We start from the raw sequence: 25,273 nt of genomic DNA, 5'->3' as shown, positions 1-25,273 counted from the left end.
GCTTATACGTGACATGGTGTAGCACCATCATCAGTATGCAAATCAGCTGCTTTAATTCTACCACCTGTACAGTATGTCTTCCACCACATCCAGTGCGTATTTTTAAAGTGCAAATTTTAAAATTTAGGAAAAGTTTACTTATTTTAGAGGAGAAGGTTGGGGGGTTGATTTGTTCTTGAGTGTAATCATGATAGGTCAGGCAAAGCAACGTTAAGCTGAACCTTCCACCCAGCTTTGAGCTGAAGCATCCCCTGACAAATGAGAGCCACAGGTTATTCTTTTCTTACTGTATTGTTTCATTGAGATTGACATACAGTTTTTATCAGGAGGGTTTTAAATTATATGCTAATTTATCACAGCATGAAGGGTGAAAGGCAAGGGAAATCTTGTGAGCGTCCCTTACTGCTGTTATAATTGTGCCGAGACTGGCTGGATGCCCCGTTCCTTCAATGATGATTTTTTTTTCTTTTTTGGTGGTGTTTGCAATACAGCCCCCAAAAAAGAGATAGAGAATTTGTGCTGTTAATCTGTGAAAAGAGCTGATGACAGTGGGCCACACAACACACGCAGCTCTGCCAACAACTGCAATAGGTCTTGGACTGCTTCCCATACCAACAGCCTGTACTGGTCACTGGCAAGAGCCAGGAACTGCTCTTATCCCTCACATCTTGTCAATGGAGCTGTGCTTCGTTCCAATTGTCACCGCATAGTCAGAACACTTAAGTTTCTATTCTGCTCTCAGAATATCTCCAAATAGCCAGAGTATTTGCTGTATCTAACACGACCTTCAGAAATGTAGACTTAGACCATATTTAGCTATTAAAAAAAAAGTCAACCAGCAGGACTACTTGGCATCGGACTGCGCGCTCATCACTCGCTCGCTCTCCTGTTGCCTTCCATTGGAGGCGCTAACTTAGCCATACGTACCGCGCTTGTAGACGATGTGCGAGGAGAGACCAGCTACAGAAGCTCGCTTTGCTGTGTGGCCAAGTGCTATAAGAGCACTGCATGGTCTATGCTGAAAATGTCCCCAAACACATAGATTAAACGGGCATTTCTGTTTGTTAGTAGTATTCGTAAGTCAAGTTTTGCCCCGCTCACATTAAACACACTTTAATTAGAGTCGTCAAGGGCAGGAGGCAATGCCCTGTTGCCCCACCGCAGCAGATGGGGCCAGCAGGGGCTGCGTGTGCCACCGGCTGCGTACTGCCCAAGCACAGCCGCTTGCCAAAAGTGGCTGGCTCCACCTGAACTCAATGGCTTAGTTTTAAAAGAAGCCAATCTGAAATGGCTGTTGACTGTATACCCTCTCTCCCACCGTGCTTCTTGGTCAAGGGTGCCTTTACTGATGATAAAGCTAGGAGAATAATTCTAAAAGAAATTACATACAAATATAAAGTTGTCTGTAAGATAAATCCAGTGAGCTAGGTAACTTAAGAAACTGCTTTCTGGTCAAGAGAACAGCTGCCTGGAAGTACTTTGTGCTGGGTGAATAACGTCCACGGTTTTTGCCATTGCTCTCTTGACCTTATTTTAAGTAATGAATCTAAATCAAACTCAAGCCTTATCAGCAATTGCCAATTTAAATGGGAATGCTTAAGAATTCCACTAACAGTCATAGAATAACTAACAATATATTGAAACTAAACTGTGATTGTCTTGTAATCTTCTACTTCACACTGTTCACCTAGAAATTGATTAGAGAGAGAATTATCTTCTACTACAATTACACCTGGAGTTGAGATCAATAGCACTGTTGTCTGGGCCAATTCTACCTCCGTTTTATCTCTGACCATGACTTCCAAGATTTCAACTCCTGCCACACCTTCACAAACAAAATAATTGAGTGGCGTTGTGCCTCCAGCCCTTTGATGCCTGGTCTGGAACCAGCAGGTACGCTTGTTGCCATTTTAATTTAAACAACAATGGTACCATGAATTAGAAGAAAAGCTTTTAACAACAGTAAGCTGCAGAAAAATCTACTCAGGTGACTTGATCTACTCTCAAGAGAAGAAGAAAAAAACCACTACTGGCATCCAACAGTGCAATCAGGTACGTCTTCATCATTGTTTAACGCTTTTCACTAAAAATAGCTACCTGTCATATAAGGGGGCTTTACTAAAACTGGTTACCCTGCAGTATAGCACATTTAGTACGTCTTCAATACCTTTTTTTTTTTTTCCAATGCTCACTTTCCAGCTCATCTCACCTTCCTCACTAACTACATACGCTTTCTCTCACTGCTTACATCTCTCACTGCTTACATCTGTGCTTTCATAAAAAAAATGAGTATCCCCAAACCCAAGATTTTCTGTCCTCAAACCCAGGTCTTTTGTTCACTGTTTGTTTCTGTATTAGTATCAGCCTGCTTACAGGAAAATTCCAGAGCTGAAAAGGATTATGTCCACCAGTGACCCACACCAAAACTAGGAACCAGCTGTAGGTTAATAGGCCACATATTCCAAGCGAAAATAATTTCTTACTAAGAGAAAAAAAAAAAAAAAGCACTAGCAGATATTTTAGTCTCACTGAAACCATGCAAAGAATTCCCATTGCCTCTTTAAAATAAATAAATATATAAGTTATACATGGCCTTCTAAGCAATGCAGTTGAGTTCCAACGCGAGAAGCCCAATTCAAAACTTAAGGCCAGTAACAAGCAATCATCAGACCAATACCTTTTTTCTGCATAGGTCCACAACTACTGGGCCTGTTTGGCATAACAGTTAAGGGGATGAAAAGGCAAACTCACATATTTAAAATATCGAGGGATTCCCATGACAAAATTAAACCCAACAGAGCCTGTAACGTGGCTCTAAACGACAACACTGTTCTTTTGGCCTCAGTGTTTCCAATGATAATGTTGGCCAGCTGCACCTAACAAGCTCAAATGGTTCTATTGTAACTCAAGAGTGAATAACAAGCACCACTAATCAGGGATTAAAAATAGCTATGCATTAGTTTAGGTAAAGATCTCTTGCTAGCCAAACAGCAGATAAACTCAGCTCCACTGTAGAGAAGGTGTCGTAAGCTTCACAAAATTGGTGTGCCCGAATTTTGGTAACTAACTCTTTGGGTGACAGACTGTGGAAATAAGCTGTTCTTTTAAAAATTGCCCAAAGATTTTCTTCAAAACAAACATTTATATAAAAGTTCTATGTGCCGAGCTATCTGGAGTTACTTAAATAATTAAATACCCAACAAGAAAGTGTATCAGTTTGCTCCTTCTTCATCTTCTTCTTCTTTAATAACTAGGATACCTAAGAGAAAAAAAGAGAGAGAAAAAAAATCTGCAAAGATTTACAAATAAGATTACGCAGAGAAAAACACAGTTAATGCTGATACACCTGAAAGCTAATCTGGACTGTGGGAAAGAGTCGGACTAGCAGAAAGAGGAAGGAGTTGTATTTCCTGCCACTGCTTCTAACTGACAGGAACATACCTGGACTGCTCCTAACTAGAAAAGCCTCCAACTGATGAGATCTTCTGTTGGATGTTTTTCCAACTTCTTAGGTAACAGGGAATAAAAAAGGTACTAAAGCAGGACCTGCAAAGATCATCCTACTTGGTCACCGGGAGATGCACCATGTCAGTTCAACTAACAACCAACTCGCATATCACCCTTCTCTTGGGCCCCTACTTTGTGCTGCTGTTTCCACGACATACATGACCAAGTTACTATAGGATACCTCCTCAATGATACCCAACTTGGATGTCCAGGCTACAAAATACAAGTATACTAATGGTCACATCTCTTAGGGATAACTTGGATGTCATGGAATAAAGCTGCATTGCACAGTAGAGTCATAGTCTATACCCATTCCTTGGGTACTTAAAAAAAACCCAAAGACACGAACAAACAAACCAACCACTTTTTAACTGCCATGTTGAGCAATGGCACCTCAGACTGTGGCAGTCTGCGAGGTTCGCACCACCTCACAGTGACGTGTTCATGAATTTAAAATAAGCAGAAATGCTAATAGCCCCCCAAAAGATTTATCAAGTTACACATTTGCCCCACAGCAGCAAAACCCAATAGTACAGGTAAGCTCACAGCATGCTGCAATAGCACAGTCAAATCCATGCCTCAATAACTAGCACAGGAACAGCAAGGGTGTGAAGATCTAAGTTCATTCACCTGCGCTGTCACTGGGTAATGGGAACTGTGTCATACTGATGCTTTGCTCAGCTTGAGGCAGAGACAACTATTGGGAGGCTTTTTGGTGAGAGCCCTTTGCTTATTGTAAGATTGGGGTGCTGTGTTTCTTTTTTCACAGGTAGGAAAGAAAAAATAAAACCACCAGAGCCTGGTTTCTGTTGTGCTTTAGGCACCTAACTGCTGAGCAGGGTTCTTGGCACAGGAACTAACAGAAAGAAGACACCTACCTGCTGAAAGAGACCTTCAGTGCTTATTTTTGTCCAGAAGATCTTCAAGCATTTCAATAATTTTGGAGGTCCCTATATTAGTCATCTCACATATACTACATAAGCATAACAGGACCCTGGGACAGTAACAGCAAGAACCTTACGGCCAGTTACAGCATTTCTGACTTCTCTCTTGCTCAACATTCTAGTTTTTGTGGTTTCCATTCCTAAATATCATCCTCTCTTTCTACATTGCATAGGAAACGCACCTGCCTAATGCAGAGCTGTCCATTGCTCCCAGCTGCAGGAATGCTTAAGAAACTAAGGGTCTAACCTTATACTAACAAGGTTGGTTACCCTTTGCCTGTAGACACTTGCCCTATTCCATTTTTTGTTTCACTCTCAAAATGTTTTCTACTACAACAGCAAATGGACTACTGCAGGCCATCCTTCACAGCAGTACACTTCTCTCGCCAGGCGTCCCCTTCCCAAGAATTCTTACTACTTCAGTTGATCTGGCTTTGATTTCCCATCCATTGCTCCCTGTACTGATGCTGGCCTCTTGTCGCCATCCCTACACTCGTACCTTCCCTGCTGCTACTCTCTTTGTTAGTGTTACCAGTCCTGCTCTCCTCTTCATTGCTTTAGTAAACAGCCGATAACAGTGAACAGCTAACACCTCCGTTAACAGAAATTAACACCTTTAAAAATAGATTTAAAAATTATCTCACTTTTAGTCACTAATCAGGACATGCTTTAATATATCTTCATATCAATGACAAAAAAAGAGAGGAGAGCTTATAAACTGGGGCTTAGTGCGGTGACAAGAGGGGGATATTCAGGCATTTAGGAAACTTGTATGAAGTTTTGAAAACTTGCCCCTGCACCAGAAGCAAAACAGAACATATCCCTGTCTAACCCCATTCCCCCATGTCACCCTCTTTTTTTGGGAAAACTGTAAATCAAATCTGCTGGGAAAACTGTAATTCAACGTGGCAGATGAAAGCCTTGTTAACTTAACGCTAAACGCTTAACTATATAGTTACACAAGTCAACATGTGAACTCTACAAGAGACTTCAAACCAGAATGCTTCAGTTCCCCATTAGTTATGTGCTAAAACTATTTGACTGGATAACTTCAAGAGTAAAGCCCAACTGTGGGCTGCAAGACCACTTAACACTCCAAACCCCATCACTTTCAGAAGATCCTGCAGCCAGGGCTGCAAAATTCAGCTGCTAGAAGTCAGCCTACTTCTGAATAACTGCAAAGAGAGGAGGGAGGAATATTACATGGGCACACAGATGAATTTCTGAGGTTATGATTCACTTCCCAGTGGCTGTCTTTATATTAAGCTGTTAACTCACACCAATTGCCTCATGCCGCAAACTCACCATCCAGCTTTTTCAGCTTGGGTACCCGTTTGGTTGCTTCTTCAATCCAATTGTTCTTCTGATCAGAAGCGTATTTCTCTTGTAGTGGATTGCCTACAAACACCAGATCCTCTAGTAATGGCAGCTCTGCCAGTCTCACAAACTCTGCTGCAACCACAAAGGTGAAAACACCAACCAGATTGTGGAACACGGAAAGTACATCTGCACCAACCCTTCCTTTCAAACTCAGTGCAAACATAAATAGCATGGGATACAACAGGACAGGGATTGCTTGGGCTTGAACTGGTATCAGGTATGCATTTTAAAAGAAGTCCGAGAATGGTGATTCGAAGAACAAAAACTCCATTGGGCTTAGAAGTTAAATTCAATATTCTAACTATTTTTACCCTCTTGCGTGAGCGGATATTTAGGGATGCAGCGCATGTCTGCAGGCTTATCAGTGAGACTTAAACCCCTGTCACACACAGAACTATTTTTGACGTGGTGACTTAACTCATGCATTCACCATACCACAGGAGAAGTTACACAACAGAGAGGCGTGGCTTACCCCAGTCCTTCACCAAATTATTTGACATATAAAGAACCTTCAGCTTCTTCATTACACGGATACCCCTCAGTTTCTCAATGAAGTTGTATGAGATCCACAGCTCCTCTAAAGTATCTGCAACTGCCTCCTGGAAAATGACAGGAGTACTCAGGTAAGCGGAAGTATATCTTCCTTATTCTTCAGATTCTCTCTTCACCCCCTACAGGTCACCTCATGTGAGAAAATACTAAGGTATATCGGTCCTCGTTTCCTTTTAAGCAGGTCCCTAATTATGCATGACAAATACTCATGGGAATTAAGAGCAAAGGATCTGAAATGTATTTAGGAGGACAGGAATCGCAATATTAGAATAAGACAAGGAATAGCTGGCTGGAGTAGTTGTTCTTAAGGCACAGGGGCAGAGGAGACAAATTTGGCTGCTTCTGCACTGCAAGTATATATGAAGTGAATGCAATTCAACAACTACTTTAGAGGAGGGTTTATACAATATGAGGGAATGATTCATTTCAGGTGCATGTATGTTTGTATCTGTCAGCCAAAGTTGCTTTCATAATTCTCTCAAAAGAGAGGATTTTTTAAACCAGCCATTACACATTGACTCTGTGTTTCATACTTAAGAGATAAGGCATCTCTGAAGGTGGGAATAACTTTGAAGAGAAATATTCTGCAGGAGAAATGTACAGTATCTCTTGAGGAAGAAAAGAATTTCTATATTAATTTTAAAAAGCTGATAGAAAAAAAAAAAGTTCTTCTGCCCTTAATTCAAATGTAAAAAAAATGATCCCATTTTTTCCTCAACAAATTTTCCCCTACCTGGTAGACTTAGTCCTGCCACCATCTTCCTCCCTAAAGCCATATTGCTGCGGGTGCCAGTTAACATAAAAAGGACAGACTCTCATGAAGTGTGTGTTCACAGGACTGCCAATATTTGTAGTAAAGCAGCATAGCTTAAGTATCTTCAGGTAGAAAATTCCTCATGCAAGAAGTCTGTAGGAATTATTTTCATGTAAAGCCAGTGGAATTTAAAGGGCTTTACAGAAAGACAGCAGTTTTCAAATAGAAGTTCTGCTCATCTTTGTCGAAGACAATGAAATCCCTCTGTCCAAAATCTTTTTACGTAGTAAATTAGCCCTGAAGAATCTCCAAATATGAAGAGTGTTAAAGAAAGAGAAAGACTATCTGAAAATTCAGAAGCAATGAGAACAGATCGTAGTGAAAGGAGAAAATAAACAGTTAGGCAATAACATAAATTCAGCAAAGACTTTTATGAACATAGGGGAATTATCCCACATTCCAGACAGTACTCCATTCTGTTAGCAAAGAACTGATACTAAGAAGCGCATACCAATCCGTTCAAGTTCTTTATGTTATTTCTTCCCAAAGACAGAATCCTCAAATTTTCTGTAACAGATAAAAGAAAGTTTCTTGTTTATAAATGTTTGTTTTTAAATATAAGAAGATGCTGTAAGTCAGGTAAAACGCCATATTCTACTTACAAACAAACTGCACTCTGCACAGGCTGTCTTAAAGAATGACGTAACAGAAACCAAACCTCCTGACTTACACAGATCATCAGGAATGGATGCAGTGGACAGCGCAGAAACACACTCATGAATACAAAGCTGCTCAAGTGTAGGTTACCTAGTTGAAATTCAGTCCAGATAAATACTGAATAAAAATTATTATTTCACCTTGCACCTGAACTCTAACTGCTAACTTGCTTCCAATCTTATTTTAAGGCAGCAGATTTGATTTCTATAACAGAGGCAGCATATAAAGCTGCCTTACAGAAGTTTAATGAGAGACATTTCAACTTAGTCTAGCACCCAGACGAAACTCCTTTCCAAGTGAGCTGTTCTTGCTGGGGTTTAGTGTAATACTAGCGTAACTCAAAGCTATAACAAAATAGCAGTCTTTTTGTCTAACTCATTTTCATTTTTCACGCAAGCTTTCTTGCAGGTGTCAATAAGCAAACTGAGTGGCAGCATGTAGCTGGGTTAACTTTGGATCTATACCCTTCATGAATGTTTTAACACATGTTTAAGGATGAAATACTTAATGATCTTGTTTTGCTCTTGTATGCATAATGATTGAAAATACACGGTACAATAATTAACGGCAAGACCAATGAAAGTTCCAGCCAAGTGGCAACAGCTACTCCACAGACAGCACGTGTAGTGGCTAGAGGTTGCTACGGATGAAGATTCAAGGCTGATCTAGAATAGACAGCTGTATGTTCTGTCTCAAGAAATGCAGGGATGAAACCACACCTGATAAAACCATACCTGGCAAATATTCTAAAACAGGAAGATTAGCCTTCATTAGAAAGTTGAGGTACAATGAGAATTCTTTTTCTTTTTAAACACAACAGCTTAATACATGACCATGCTCAAAAAATGAAGAATCATAATCAGTAAGTCTAAAGCCTACTACAGCTAATGTTCTCCAGAATATCCCTAAGGATCCCCATCCACAGGGGAGAGCGCTGGGAGATGGCCTTTTGGTCTAGCCAGCTATTCTCTCTGTAACTCACATTTATAAATCATAAGTTTGCACTAACTTTTGAAATTTGTAAGAAATGAAAGGATACTTACAAATACAAAAATGACAGATTGCTTAAAAAGCCATGCCTTAACATTGTTTCTAACTGCTGTTACTGTCTTTTATTACTCTTGTTCTGAGATATTCTATATTTTAAAGGAAGAAAGATCTCCCTCGTGGAACATTTACACTCTCTAAAACACAAAACTAACACTTGTTGCTGTCATCTAAAACATCTTCCTCACAGGTACGGATACAGGGGTGTGATCCTTTACACAGAATTACCTACTCGACATAACTACAATACCAAGTATATACATTAATACTAATCTTTTCTGTCTGAAAAGAGTGTACATGCTTAAAAAGATTTTTCAGCTTCCTCTCTGCAATAAGCAAAAGCAAATATGTAATAATTACTGGCCTGTTTTTCATAGCTATAAGCACTGGTTTCTCTCTCTTTCACAGAAGTCAATAGAGATGGTGAGTTCCTCATATTCTGTACCTTTAAGAGACAGATCATGTAGTTCTAGTTTGTCTGGCTTTAGGATCAAATATTTGGTACAGACTGGATGTTTTGATTCCACATTTTATTAATATAAATATTTTAAATGCTTTAAAGGCTTTTAATGTTTTATCCCACTAAAAAATTTCATTGGTTTCACTTTTATGTATAAACTGCCTAATTATTTTTTGCTCATGATAAGAGTTACTCAAATTGAAATACTACAGTACAGTTATTTGGAAAGACTACTGGAATATTTTTTCCCTGATTAGTATTTTCAAATTTTTTGAAGACTGCACATATTATGAAAACAAATAAGTTCATCAAGCTCCTTGACAGCCCCACTGGTGTGTAGTTGGAGAGGATGGAAGTCAAGGTTCCTTGTTTGTCCACCTGGCAATTTGACGGGGACAGAAAAGCCTGGAAGCTCCAGCCCAAAACCTGCAGCTCTTTGCCAGCCCCATCCCACAGAGTCAAAGTCTTGAGGACAGACCATTAAGACGTCTGTCCTAAAGTCAGTAAGCCAATGAGCTTCAAGGTGTCAGGCAGCTGCCCACGAAATAAAAGTTCAGTTCCACTTCTAGACAGATGGCACGCCCTTTTCAAGTAAGAACAAAATCAAACCAAGTACATCCAAATCCTCTGCAAAGTGGAATGCCGTTTTTCCACCCAGATCTACAACACTCCAACCTCACTCCAACCAATACCACAATTAGAGAGTTGTTGAACTGCAGACTGTCTCCATCACGAGCATGGAAATTGGTCATTAAATCACTCTAGAACTGATCAGGTTTTGAATATCGCAACTCAGGCCCACTGGAAGTTACAAAGGTGCTTTCGGAATGGATTTTTTTTTTTTTAAACTTGCACAGTGAGAAAACTGCAAAGGCCAGTGCACAGCAATACATGCTTTAATACACCATTATTGCTAAACATGCATTCTCCAGCAAGACTGATAATTTTAAAGGTCACTTGTAATTTTCTAAGAGGAAGGAATTAAAAAGGATAAGAAGAGGTATAAAGCTGGACACATATAACATTATGGTGTATGTCCTATCCAAGCAAGTTGAAAAAAAAACATAATCGATCACTGGCTTGTCACTTACTTAGGCTGTTCAAGTTGGCGATTCTTTCAATGCAGTTTGTAGACAGCGATAGTTTCCTTTAAAAGCAAGAATAATCAATTCACAGTATACAAGGGATCACTATATCAGAAGAGTTCAACATCCAAACACCATTGCATTAGAAATAATTGTCTTTCTTCTCTCATTAGATGGTAAACTAACTGGATGTGTAAACAGACTCAAAATATCCTCAAACCATCAAGACTTCTGCAACTTTATTTAGCTTCTGGGAAAGTACCACGAGTTACTTACATGGCATACTGGATTATCTTTTTCATGCCTAGCCTTAACAAATTAATGGACATTTATTTCTGAAATGGCTCTAATTATTTTCTGAAAGTCCTGGTTAGGTCTCCTTTTTTTTTTTTTTTTTTTTTTTTTGCATAAATTTTGGAATGGATCATAAATGTGCCAGTTAGCTGATAGACTCCAAACATGGACCTGTAATTACATACCAATAAACAAGATACCAGTTTTCTGGGGACAAATATCAATACAGAATCTACGCTAACATCTTCTCAGTTAAGTGACAGGGATGTTAGAATTAAAAAGTGGAACTGTGTGCGGAAAGAGAAGCTTAGCTGAGAAAAAGAGAAAGCTGCTGCTTTGAAGGGCACACTTAAACATAGTAAATACATATTTGCACAGTGGACAGCAGAAAAAATGAAAATTAATAAAAAGTGAAGAGAACGTTTGGTTTCCAATCTGTTTTTAACTGAACTTACTCGCAGTTAACAAGCGTGGAGAGAGATTCATCCATCCTCTCTACAGGAGGAATCTGACCGTACAGTTTCACCTCCTTTGCCTCTGAAGCCTTCTGGCCATTTTTTTCTTCCTATAGAAAAGAGAAGGTGAAGAAGATGCTCACTGCTACATGCAATTACTAAAAATTACTATACTAAAAATTACTATAAAAGTAATTACTATAGAAGTAATTCCAATATAAAAGGATATTACTGAAAAGAGAAAGCATTTTGAATACTGTTTATCAAGATTCCTGCTGGCGTAGCATAAAGAGGGGAAGGCTAGCTTATTTCGATATTAAAAGAATTCATGTATTACATATATTACATATGCTTTTTTAAAAGTTGTGTTACACTTGATCAATTTAATTAAGGGGTCCTCTGCCATAAAGAAATGGAGAATAAATGGAGGCTTAAAATTCGGAATGAAGGCACTTCCATGGAGACTGACATATAGGAGCCTCAACTAGGGCCAGTCTGTAGCAGAAGCCAATTCCTAAAAGCTCTAACAGAAAAAGCTCCTCCCCACTCCACCCAGAAAACTCAGAACTCACAACAAAAACTGAACACAGAGGAGTGCGCTTTGGGGGAGAACCTCAACAGATTCACAGAGTTAAGAATCTAAAAAAAAAAAAACCCAAACTTTCTAATTAGGCATTAAAAAAGAATGGGGGAAGATTTCACGCTTTAGAGAATACAGCAAAAGACAAATTTCCTATTTACAATCTAGGTTGATAATTTTCTAGATTAAATACTTCAAGATTAAAAGTTCAGAGCTTTAGAAAAATGGTCATAACTTCAGCATTTGGGTTTATTAAAAAATGTAGTCTATTAAAACTTTTAAAATTCTGAAGTGATGGCAATTATCGACTAGACACTTGGAACCAGCATCTATTTAGGTAGTACCACCAGTTTTTACAGCTGCCTCCCTGACAGCACAAAGGAAGCACTTTGTCAATTCACTCAGTGTTCAGTGGGAGGACTGGAGGTCCATTAACAAAGGAGAAACCTACTCAGGCACTTTCAAAACAAGGACGCTTTTCTCCCCCATTTTTATGCAGCTACTGAAAAGTGAGATAGCCGAGGTGTGGCCTGGTTTATATGGCTACTTTGTAATGAAATGAATTGCATCCCAGAAGTCTTTAAGAATTCCGCAGCACAAGATCAGGTTTTGATAACATTATTTTCTCTCTTATGTACCCAAAATACTTCAGGCAACTTAATTTAATAAAAAATTAGCATGTTGCCTTGTGCATTTACTTATATTCTAGTTTCTGTCCGAATTCAGTGTGATAATATTCTTACTCATAATTAGCGATTTAGCAAATAAGCATGTCAGATGTTTTGCTCGAATATGGTGAATGTGTTCAAACTAAGTCACTATATAAATGTGAAACTTCCATTTTCTTTTCTAAGAACAACACTGTATCTATTTGCATTTATACTCAGTTTATAAGCTATCCGTTTATTCCAACAAATAAAAATACATTTTTTCTTAAAAACATGAAAGGGAAGAGAGCTTCCAATACAGACTGTGGCCAGCAGTGAGCACTTGCAGGAAGAAAATTAATCCTGATTGTTGCGCACTTCTGGAAGAAAGGTCAGCTGAACGATCACAATAAGCCACAGAGAAACCACAGGTAGGACAGACGCTTTTTTTTAAGAACAGGTTATGCGTTTCCTAAGTTAAAGTTGCTTTGATTTAACTAATGTTACCCTGACCATAGGGCATAGGCAAACCTTTATGTCAAGAGGAAAAAAAACATCCGGAATGCAACACAACATCAGATCCAATTTTAAAAGTCACATGGACCCAGCTTAGGAGTAGTAAAGGGAAGATTTAGACCCACCCCCAATAACACGAACAGAAAAGCAAATTCAGCACTTCATGCCTAACATTTATGGAAACTCACTGACATGGGTCTATTATCTCTGAGAGACATGTGACAGAGGAGCAAATGGAAAATAAATCTTTAATAAGAAACACGGAGTTGCAGTTTTGGAGGGCAGAAAGAATGAGGGAGGAAAAGCAAAATTTTTTAATACTCAGTTCACACCTCTAGTAATGCTAATGTCCGCAAATTGTTGCATTCTAGTTTTTATTAGGGGAGCAGGAGTGAAGTTTGTGGGATATACCAACATAACTGAAAAAATCCCTGAGATACTGAAGGTACTAAACAATGATAAAATTCAAAAAAGGAAGTAGTCTTCAATTACAGACCAGTACCCTGAGCTGACGGTACAGATCTTCTGGCTTTCAACTACACCTGCCCACACTGCCTCACATCCAGATCTTCTAGAGACCAAAACGGTTATAAATTCTTGCTCTAGCAGCTGGCCAGAATTAGCGGGAGAGTGCATGTATACTGAACAGCACATCTGTGTCCTAATCTAAAATTCACTGAGACTGAGGAAAGATTCTCACTGGTTTTACTGTACTGTGAACCTGACCCCAGAGCATCCTATATCATCATTTGAAATTACACCCGCATCCTTGCCAACAAACAGCTTTCTAGAAGGCTCCAAGACCAGGTCAGTCACCGCCCCAAATGATTCTCTGTATTAACACAGTACTTTAAGAAGAAAAACAAGCAAGAAACTCATTCTGAGTTAAGCTTTGCACAATATGAGGGACAATAATAATTAAAACATAAGACATCCCCAACTTTAAATCTCTCTGTAGCTTCAGGCCTTCTATCAATGCATATTCAGCAGAACAAGGCAGGAGAGCTAAACAGACTCATCTTTACCAGCCATATCAATTTAACAAGAACACACAGAAAGTCCAACAGAACACATTACACTTCAATAATAATAATAATAAATTTTTTACTTGGTGAAACTTCTTATAGCAGATGTTTCAAGCCAACACATTTCTTACGATAAGTTTGAAAAATAAATTTAGCTGAATACAGTCTAAACCCACGCCACGGAGTACTGCAAAGCAGCTAGATGCTGTTCTAGTACTTACCCATTTGGCTAGAGCTTCTTTGATAGTTGTTGCTTTTGCCTAAAAATGAAACAAATTTAAATGAATATTCATTGCAAATTTTTAGTTGGCTCGTTCACTGCAAACCTAGCTGCCCTCCCTTCTCTCTCCCCATCCTGCTTGTCTACTCCCTTCTACCACTTTCCTCTACTATCTTCCTCCAGCTGAGTCTAAGAAGCTGGAACCCCTCCGCATCCTGCAATTTTATTTTCTGGGGTACTTGGTAGCATTTTCAGAAGCAATCAATTGGCTTCACGCGAGGACGTTATCTTCCTGACCTTACTCTCTGCCCCACGTGGAGCACGGGTTTGGGACACCGCTTGTTAGCTTTGATGGTGAAATTCAATTCAATTCAAAGACATAAGAAGTTACTGCACTGAAAAATGTGGTCTAATGCTCTTAAAACCCCACACTTTCTGTTATTGTGCATTAGCAACTTCCTGTCTGAAAGCAAGCCTGTGAGCAGCCAGAATGATACCGCCTCTTGAGATTCACCGAGGAAAATAAGGTACATCTTGCCAAAAATCAAGAGCAATCTGGATTGTTTATATTTGTTTTTCTCCAATTGTTTTATGTCGAGTCACATCATGTGATGTGAAAGCATGTATTATTCAGTTAGGAAAAACCTGAGAGCTGCTGTACAAGGCTTTTTAAGGACTGACCCACTGACCAACTTTCTGTTGTCACTAACTCCAACTTTTCTGCCTCACATCAGAGTCTTATCAAAACCACATGATTATATTCAAAACAGTAGTATATAGAGAAACTCTGATATATCCTAAACATTAAACATATTCCAAGATATCTTTCAGATTAAAAAGGTTCCAGAGACCAGACTTTCACAAAAACTGTTCAACAGCCTCCTTTCTACAAAAACAAGAGGACTCTAGTTTGGGCATCTCTGTTGCTCTTCAGTGTAGCGCTACCCTATGTGGATAGAAGCAGCCCTTTAGGTAATCAAGTATCAAAACAAGGACTGTTAAAGCTAAAACCAACAAACTAACTTCCACCCAAAACCTTACAGGCAATCACCTTGGTCACAGAGCTTTAGTGTTGGGTATTTTACTCTAGACCGCTGGAAACTCTGGACCCAACGGTGAAAGCCAACAGCTGAGGCAGCTGCACATAAAGGAACGGCTACAGCCACTGAACAGCCAGCAATACCAAGGAGCCTGAGCACGCATCTCAACTATCAATATATACCTTCATTTAGGCATATATCACTGAGCATCCTCAGATGTTCCAGTGCTTCTGCCCTCTGACGGGCATTCATTTTAATCCTGTCTATACCGTGTGACAGCTACTCTGGGTCCCATTGAAGATGACCTGGCAGCCTTGTGCCGCGGCAGTATCTCCTTGGTGTCTGCGGCAGATAAACACTCGCGTGACCTCCTCCTGTTCAGAAGATCACGTCCGTAGCTCCTGCTCCAGCAGCCTCATGAAGCCCAATTAACAGCTACCAGTGTGCCAGCAAAAACAGCTGGCTTCCAGTTAATCAGGTTTTTTGGACAGGAACTTCATTACATTTTTCATAATTATGGTAGCCAATCGTTACGGCATTTGGGTACGTGATCTCAGTCACTCATGCTAAAGACAGAAACAGATTTATATGACCAGTGCCTACTTCTGTTTCAGACTCACACCTAAAACCAGATTGGACTTTGAAGCTAGTGATCCATGTGAGCACAAAGAGCAGCTTCTTCCCTGACCTCTGCTGACTTGTTTCTCCTGTTGTAGTATCTGATCTGGTGGAAATATGAAAATCAGCATAGTGGGCTATCAAGAGAACACGTACCGGGGATTTCATTTTGTTCTTTGAAGTGCCCTTGAAGTTTCTGTAGACAAATCATAGTATCTTCTGCCAAGGGAAGTTACTTAAGGGAAACCTCCCTCCGAGAAGCCTATTTTCAGAGTTCCTCTACCTGCATATTGAACAACCTCCTGCGGGTATTTAGACTAAAGAGAAGTCATCTTTCTTACTTAAAATATTCAAAATGCCAAGTGATCAATAGCTGAAATTGTCACCCTGAAGAGTCATCATCAACATGGCAGGAACAAGAAACATTACACCTTAAGGGGAAAAAACCCCATCCCTGTACATATAAAAGTTGTAACAAAAGAAAATACTTTTCCCCCAAAACGTGGCTGTTGCACAGAGAGTATTTACAAAATTCAGACCCCCAAGAAAAAGCAAAACAGTGACACTTCGCCTTCATTTGTAAACATTTATATGTTAAATAGAGCAAATCAGAATTGCACAGCAACAGATACCAGGCTAATCGCTGCAGTAATCGCAGAGGGTGCTGCCTTAAAAACACGTACTAACTCCGTTTTTTATAGGATGGCACCCCAGACTCCCCGCTAGTTGGATCTATCCCTGAAATCCCCCTTTTCCAAGGCACAGTAACAGGCCACAACTCCCCCGCCTTAGCCAACGCCCCGAGCACTGGGCTGCCTGCTGGCCAGCTTATGCCGTGCCCGGGCTGCCCGGCGCCAGAGACCAGCCCCGAGGAGCCCCGGCCGCGAAGGGCTGGGCTCCGCGCTGCCGCTCACGCAGCACCGGGGCGGCGGCACTGCCACAGCCGGCCCCGGGGGACCGCTCGGGGGCAGCCCTGAGGGGACGCCGCTCACACCGCCGCCCCCCGGCCCCTTCCGCCCCACCGCGCCAGGAGAGCGGCACCGGCCCCCCTCATCCCGCAGCAGGCCCCCGTCATCGTGTGTCCCGCCCAGCCGCCGCCGCCGCCGCCAGGTCCCGGGGACGCCGCGGCTCAGCCTCTCGCCAAGCCGGCGGGCTCCGCAGCAGCCGCTAGGCCGGCCGCCACCCCTGCAGGCCCAGCGCCCTCCCCGCCAGGCGCGGCGCGCCCGCGCCGGCACCGAAGGCACCCACCATTGCCGTTGCTACCGTTAACGCTCCGGTTGCTATGGCACGGCTGCCTCCCGCGCATGCGCAGCGCCACGGGCACGTCGGGCTGGGGGGGGCGAGCACGAAGGCAACGGCACCTGGCGATCATAGAGATGCGCGGCCACGGAGAAAGTCCCATCCCGGAAGTCGCGTAGGGGGCGGCCCGCGACGCATTGTGGGACGTGGCGGCGGGGGGCGGTGGTCCTCCCGCGGGGCGCTCCCCCCCCTCCCCCGGCCCGGCGCTGACGGTAACGGTACGAACTCCAGCCTGAGGGCCCGCGAGCGCCACCGGACACCTTTTATTGAAGCCGACCCGTGACAAAAGTTAAAACAATTTGCAAGTCACAGAAGCGCCAGCAGCGGACGCGCAAAGGAGCGGCACCTCAGGTGACGGGGGGCCCGCCGGCTGCTGCCCACAGCCGCCCCCTTGCCCGCGCGGGGCCTCCCCGCCGCCGGGGCCTCCCCGCCGCCCGGGCTGTGCCAGACCCCAGCGCGGGTGCTCGGGCAGCCCGGGGTTCGCTGTGCCTCCGGCCCCCGCGATGCAGCTGGCGAGGCCAGGCCCGCCACCCCCGCACTCCTCTCAGTGAAACGCTGTGGGAGCTCGGCCAGGTAAGGAACGCGAAGCGATACAAGTAACGCGGCTGGAGCGGAGGCCGTGACCGGGCACTCGGTTTAAGGTGTGCTTCAGGACATGGCTACGCTATCTGTGGAGTGCTGCAACGTATCCTTGGTCTCCAAGTAGCATTGTAAATATACAAAATACTATTGCAAAAGTTGGAGGGTTTTGTACAGACCCTTCTGTGAATTATTTTGTCCAGGAATACCCTGACCTGTTCACAAAAGGATCATCACAGTAAAATTATATTATTTTGATTTTTTTTCCTCCTTTCTTTGTTTAAAAATATCACTCAGCTTTCCAAACAAATTAACTATTCAGAAACAAAAATGTAACATCAAGTTCTTATACAGGCTTGCTTTTTAATAAAGGAAGTGTTTTACTTATCTTTAAAATTGCATATATCTGACAACACGTAACACTAAATTATTTTAAAGGCTTGTGCTTTAGAAATGAAGTCTGAGGACTTTTAAGCTACCTGGTTTTTGTTTTATTTACAACTTAACATTTACTTCTGAACCTCCAGCTTGCCATCTGGCATGGCAATGGATATGCTGAGGTAGGACTGCAGCGTGAGACCCAGGGATCAGTACTGGGAAGGTAACCAAGCAGGGTTAGGGGAGGCCCTGCTCTACCGCAGCTACACAGCTCCGACTACTAAAGATGCACATGATGAGGCAGACAAAACAAACGGAAGCCTTCAGACAACCCTTTCCTCTATGGTTGCAACTTGGAGTGAGTTTGGAAAAACTAAGCATGGGTGACAGCAACATGCACATCGCAGCAGGCTGTGGTCCTGGACTTCTGGGACTGCTGGTTTTAGTGGAGGTTCAAAGCACCAGATACGACTCTGCAAAGGCCTCTTCAGCCAGTGAGGGAGTTCAGAGAGACCAGGTGTGAAGGCGTTTGGCATGGAGTGAGCAGGATGGAGCTTCTCTTGTAAGGAGTGGATGGATAAATTGTTCAGTTGGCAGTGATGGCATGTGGAGAACACATGACTTCAATCAAATGGTAAGGAGTAGTAAGAGCTGCAGAAGGCTAATGAGACCTGAGCAGCAGCATAATGACAGTTAACTGGAGAGAAGAGATCCCTGAGAGCAAAGCACAATTGAATACCATAAATGAAGGTTTTGTATCCTCCTGGGCAGCTCTCAAACTGGTCTGACAAAATGACCTTGGAACGAGAAATTGTACTGATAGAGGCCCTTGTTAAACAGGCCTTCACCACTGGCACCGTTCCAGCAAGACCCTCTCGAGAGATCAACTCATTTGGGAAGAAGTTGTTTCTTTCTACCTGAATGGTAGGGGAAAATAAGGCACTAGCCAAAAATTAATTAGGGTGAAAAAAACAAAACAAAACAATCTCAGGCAGTTATGGAAAAGATATCCTAGATTTGGTTGTGGGATTTTTTTGGGGAGGGGTGGGGTGTGACAGGTGTTTCGGTGTTGTTTTTTTGTTTTTTTTTTTAAGTATTATGATTCTAAGTTAATCATCACTATAAGGTGACAGCTTTCTACAATCAGTCTTAATCTTCTGCTGGCTAGGTTTTCTGTCTCTCAACTCCACTTCCTCCCTAAGAACAGCTGTCAGCATCTGTTGACATCATTACAAAAGAGTTCCACAAGTCATTAATCCCTAACTTAATGGCAGGTGCTATTAGTTTAAAACAAGCAATGAAGAGAGAAGTAAGACTTGCACATAGCATAACTGCATTTAACCATGCTTTAACCCATTCAACATAATTTTAATACCCTGAGTGTCAAATGCCAATCCAAGACATTATAGGAACATATGGCTACATCCCTAATACAAGACAGTGCTAGTGCTGCCATTCTCCCTGGATGACAGGAGAAATACTCTTCATTTTCCCACCCTACAGGTAGTTTTTGTTGGAAAGAAACAGACTGCATCACCACTGTGACCACTACCTAAGGTCAAGGTATACGAGCCTCGTTACAAATAGATATCCCCAGCTTCATGTAAATAGAAAACATTTCCCAAGTGTATATGGCTGTAAATCTGAGAGTTCTGGGCTAAGGTAACTTAAGACCCAAAGCCAGAATCATTCATCATTTTGATGTCAAAGTTTATCATCCATGGGTTGACATCATTCCCCAGGTGCGATCCAGTCTGTCATTGCTGAGGGTGCAGGCTAGCTGTTAAATTCTCCAAGTTATAAATACTGCAAGCAAGAAAGTACCTACTACTCTCTTCAGATACTTGTTTCTTGATATCATGACCAATTCAGGCTGTCAAATGCAGCCTACTTATCATTGTTTCACTTCTCCTCTGTGTACCTAGTTGAAATAACTTAGGCTAGTCCAACTAAGCCCCTTTCTTTTTGGATTTATACTTGTAGCTAAGTAGTCATTTGGTTATTTCATATTTCAAAGCTTTTCTCAGTCAGTCCCTCCAATTCACCAGTCATTTTGGTGGCTCAAGCTCAGTCCTCTGCAGTTCTGCAACAGCTTGCAGGTGCTTAAGTGTTCATCCCAAATGCAAGCGCAGAAACTCCTGAATCTTTCCCCAGGAGTGTTCCTGTGCCCGGGCATGTGCTTTGCTCTCTCCACCCCCCAGAACAGGCACCCCCAGAACACGATCCATAGCTACCTGACAGAATGGAGTAGAAGGAGGATCAATTCTGTGACCTGCTCCTGGGTAACTCAGGAGTTCAAAGTTTTCTCTCCCGTGCTGGCGTAGACGCCCGATTGCCAGCTCAGCATATAAGGAGCTCTTCCACATACGATCATCTTCCCCTACCACTAAGAGAAAGTGACCTTCTGCTTTTTCAATGGGGATCGTGGAAGGAGAATTAGCAGGATTCGTTGGGTCATCCAGAGCTTCAAAAGTGTCAAATACACCAGCGTCAGAAACACTGACCTTATTCATATCAAAACGCAGCCCAGGCAGAGTCATCTCACCATAATGGAGGTCTGCAACTGTGTTTGAACTACAGCCGGAGATACTGACAGCAGCCACTACTTCTGGCAGGAAGGTGATCATGGAGAGTGCTAATTCTGCCCCTTTCCCAGTCCCAATCACTCCAACTCCTGGTCCCTTCACCTTCAGATAAGATAGGGGGTGGGGAAGAGAGGAAGAAAGGAATAAAGGAAGTATGCATTATAATGGGATTAGCCATTAAATGCCTTTGGAGTTGTGCTATTAAAAAAAAAAAAGGTTAGGTTAATTATTGATGTGACCTGTTGGAAAGCTACAGCCTGGACCCAGGCTCCTCCCTCTGTTTAGTGTCTTATTTTTCAGAGAGCTGTCAAAGCCCACAAAATAACAAAGAAGTACCATCACTTGGACCTCACCTAGTCCCTGCTGCATATTTTGATGCAAATATTTTCTCTTTTTCCTAAAACAGGTAGCAAGAAATTCAAGCACAGTCTCTTGCTGTATGTGTCTCAGGCAAATAAAGTAACCTCACAAATGACATTTGAAGGATTAGATAAGTAGTATTTAGTCTTGGCCTTTTCTAGCCTGGAAAGTAAAATGGAAAGCAACATCCCAAGCCATCTAATCCATTCCTTTGCTGACTATTGAGCAGTTTTGTATCATCCTCTCTTAAATTAACTGCTTTCATTTTTAAAAAAAACTCATCTTTATCACCACTGCTCCTATTTGGAGGATATTCCAGCACATCACTGTTCTAATGATCAGGAATCTTCTAGTTTCCAGCATGAATTTATTTAAAAGACAGCTTGTGCTGGAAGAAATTCACTCTCCACAGTCATATGCGTAGCTGCCTATGCAGGACCTGTGCTTTTTCCATTATTGGGCCTAAACCTGCCCAGCAGAAACTGATACTCCAAAAAAAATCACCGCCACCACTTGGGCATAACTGCCGAATCCTCCCTTGTTCTGAGAGATCTCTCATTACACTCACCTTCGGGTGACGCTGTAGGAACCTAGCTGCCTCCTCAAAGTACTCAAGTTTGAATTCTTTCATGACCTTAGGCAGATCTTCAAAGTCAAAATATGGCAGAGAAAGCGCAGCAAAACCACGGGTAGCTAGGAGACTGGATCTAAATTCAATCAAACCTCCTTCATCACCGTACATGTCAATCACTCCTGGAAAAGGGCCATCCCCTATATCAAAAAGAAGAGGTACAGAGGACAAGTTATCAAACAGGACACTAAAAACTATCTGAAGAGTGAACAACAGAATATAGATGGCTTATGACATTTTCTATTAATACTTATTACTTTTCCATTTGCCCAGCAGAGATTAGAGAACCAGCGCTGTATCCCACTTGAGCTATTTCAAACTAAGAATAGGTCCTTACTGTCCTGTAAAAATATGTAAACAGTTAAAACGTGTTTTTTTTTTTTTTTAAACCTGTTTTAAATGTATTTTTCAATGGTCTTAACCTCCCACCCTCAGAACAATCATACTCTAAATCAGCTATTTTCCCCACAAAGAAGTCATACCTTAATTAGCAGAGTGCAAGCTCATTCCTAATAAGGCAAGAGCACTGAGCCCTGGAAGTAAATTCTCGAAAACTTACGCAAACGCTGGAATAAGATGCATTGAGCAAAGCACAGCAAAGAGACACCCATTGCTAGATGAAATCAGCTGGACTTACTAGCTCTATCTCAACATCAGCACTGTAACACTTGGCAGCAGAACTGCTGCTGCAGATGTGAAGAGACAGAGGGTAAAATTGAGAGCTATATGGGCGCGGTTATGTGTGCGTGACTGATCTATAGATAAACATGCATGTACATGTATACAACCAGTCCCACAAAACTACAGAAATAATCAGAACCACAATTTTAAACGAGCATGCTTTTGCAGCCAAGGTCATGTTGTGATATTACTGTACGCCATGCCAGCAGATCTTGGGTTAAAGGGCTAAGGATACTGCCTCTTGAAACTATAAAGACCCCAGGCAGGCAGTTTCTGGCCACCAGATGTCACCACTGATGTACTGGGATCCAGCTCACTAACAACTATCTCAGCAGAAAAGGTACCTGCTTGTGCAAGAGTGCATTAATGCTCTGACATTACCTATATGCGACAAAGACAAGACCTCTGGCATTTCAAGGTGCTTGAGAAAAGGAAATTTCGGACAAGACATACTAGATGGTGGAAACCTCCTAAGTTAAAGCATTAGGAAGTCAGAAAAGGACTGAAGCATGCTTTTGGGTTCTTTTTCTTTCAGTTGTGAAATTTTTCATAGAAGTTCAGTATTCTACTTGAGAGAAAATATGTCTGGATAAATTTATCATAATGCCCTGATCAACAGTAGCCTTTAGTTAACAACAGTCAGTCTAGATGGCTAGAAAAAAAAGCATTCATTCATTTCTCACCCCTACCTGGAAAGCTTCCTAGCAAGAGCATGTGATCAGAACACAGTCAAGCATGAATGTGTTTCTCTCTCATGAAGACAACCTTGAACTTACGCAAGGATCCTGGACTGCCTTCCTGGGTGCCTACACATGCCCAGGTATACAGTTTCTGCATAGCTCACTAAAAAGCAGGATAAAATGGGCTAGATAACTTTATTACTGCTTAAAAACAATCAAAAAAACCCCACACCTCTAACTCTTATGCCTGAATTGAGAAATCTCTTTCATATTAAAATTACAGCATAAGCCCACTCATGTCATCTCACTTTTACTAAGAACGGTTCACATTTAAGATTTTTATCTTAATATTAACATTTTTCCATCCCTAGAGCAAAGAAAGGTATGGTAGCAATGCTGTAACTGGATCCTCCATCAAGAAGGATGCCAGTATCATTTAAGCAATGATTCCAGACTTTTCCACACTATTACAATGCCAGACTTTCTAAAGGGAAAAATGTAGTTCCACCTTGCAGATCTCTGGATTCCCACTAAGCTCAGCAGAAATCCAGCTCATCCTCTAAGGCAGGATGTATCAAAACAACCACGTCTCAGGGATGGAAAATCCAGAATGCTGACTAAACATTTGATCCAAAATTCAAAGTTCAATCTCTGTTGTTTTTTCTTCAGTGGACTTTGGATCCGTATCTAAATGGATAAAAAAATTATTGGTTTGGAAATCATTCACTGAAAATACTTAAATCCCTAATAACTGTAGTGGTACTTAGAGGATTTGCTGAACCGAGCTGTTACAAAGTAGAGGTAATATGGAGGGCAGTTCTAGCAGCAGAACACTCAGGGAAGTACAAGAAGTTTAAATCACAGCTCAAGTGTAGAAACACCATCATCGGTGTAAGGTTTCATTTTCCAATGCCACTAGCAGTCCATCAGAATAGCACACCTCATAAAGCACAATCATCCCACAAGCAGAACAGGCAGAACTTGCTCAGAAATCTATTTTGCCTTTACACCACAGAACAACCGAAGTAACTAACTAACTCAACTATTAACTTCGCTTTGGCTCTGGTGTAGCAGAGGGGGAATACCTGTATTTTATAGAATCCCTGCCACTGCTCTGCTTACTGGCATGTGTTTCACAGGGAAGAAAAATGCCTTCTCGATTCAATCCTACTCAAGGTAAAATCCTTGGGAGATTTAGCACAGGCTCACACGATGAAGCTTATCAGCTTTTCTGAATGTTACAGATTCTGGTAGTCCAGAGCAAACACCACACCTACTGAAAAACCAGAGGCTGAGAGCGGCAACACAGTAAACTCTACCACCGCTATCCTCCTTTAGCTTCCACGTCTCACAGGAGCCACCTGCCCGCGCTGCCCGGGCCGGCGCTGTGGGGCCGCGTCCAGACGAACCTTTGGGAAGGTCTCCCTAAGATTTCAAGGCAAAAAAACCGGCCACCTCTCTGCAGGGCGGCGTTCGGATCTGTTACGGAATCTGGATTTCCCGGGTGATATCCCCTGTACGTTTTTCTTTTAAAAGAGGCTTTCCTTGCTCTGGACAGAGAAGCCGGGGGGTCCCGCCGGCCCCAGGGCGAAGGCCTCCGGCCGGGGCACTCACCCGGCGGCAGGAAGAGGGAGCCCCGTACGCCTCCCTCCTTCAGCCGGATCCTCCGCACGCCCGGGGCCGTGAACCACCTCTCCACCTCGGCCTTGGCCACCACCGGCCCGGGGATGGCACTGGACCGGCTGTGGCCCTGGTGGACCAACATCTCCACCTTCATCGGGGTGCCGGTGCTGCGGGGAACGAGCCGCTGGTACGGCCTCTCCATGCCGGCGGGGGCGAGGCTCCAGAAGAGCCCCATGGGCTCCACGCCGGTGTAGTCCCCGCCGTGCGAGGCGTCCGTGCCCAGGTGCAGCTCGCCGCGGCTGTCCGCCCGGTAGTGCGCGCACGACTGGAAGAGGCAGCCGCGCTCATCGGCCGCCACCGCCCGCAGGGTCACCGGCTGCCCCGGGCCCAGCCCCGCCACCCGCGTCTCCACCCGCTCGTCCGCCAGGCCGGCGGCGGGGGTCACGGCCACGCTTACAGCCCGCCGCCGCGGCGGCGGGGGCGGCGGCGGGACGCGGCACAGGGTCCGCGCCGGGGCCGAGGCGGCGGCGGCGGCGGCGACCGCTCTCCACATGACGGCGGCAGATGGGCGAGAGCCGCTGCGCCAACGGCAATAACGGTAGCGCGGCCGCCGCCC

General features: G+C 42.9%; 1 protein-coding gene across 1 annotated transcript; it reads right to left on the bottom strand.

Annotated features, from left to right (window-relative positions):
* Window positions 1-3,044: 3,044 nt before the first annotated feature.
* On the bottom strand, window positions 3,045-25,210 carry LOC309593799 (acyl-coenzyme A thioesterase 5-like; the record flags this gene model as incomplete). The annotated part of the gene is made up of 10 exons (XM_082318877.1): window positions 3,045-3,259; window positions 5,757-5,903; window positions 6,304-6,430; window positions 7,649-7,704; window positions 10,453-10,508; window positions 11,196-11,305; window positions 14,185-14,223; window positions 20,332-20,784; window positions 21,611-21,813; window positions 24,649-25,210. The coding sequence occupies 10 exons, from the start codon at window positions 25,208-25,210 to the stop codon at window positions 3,213-3,215; spliced, it is 1,800 nt and encodes a 599-aa protein (XP_082175003.1). The 3' UTR covers window positions 3,045-3,212.
* Window positions 25,211-25,273: the final 63 nt, after the last annotated feature.

This window comes from Platalea leucorodia (assembly GCF_965183815.1).
Source record: "Platalea leucorodia genome assembly, chromosome: 7".
Taxonomy (NCBI): Eukaryota; Metazoa; Chordata; class Aves; order Pelecaniformes; family Threskiornithidae; genus Platalea; species Platalea leucorodia.
The sequence above is the reverse complement of the archived record's forward strand: the minus strand, read 5'-3'. Positions and strand labels throughout refer to the sequence as shown.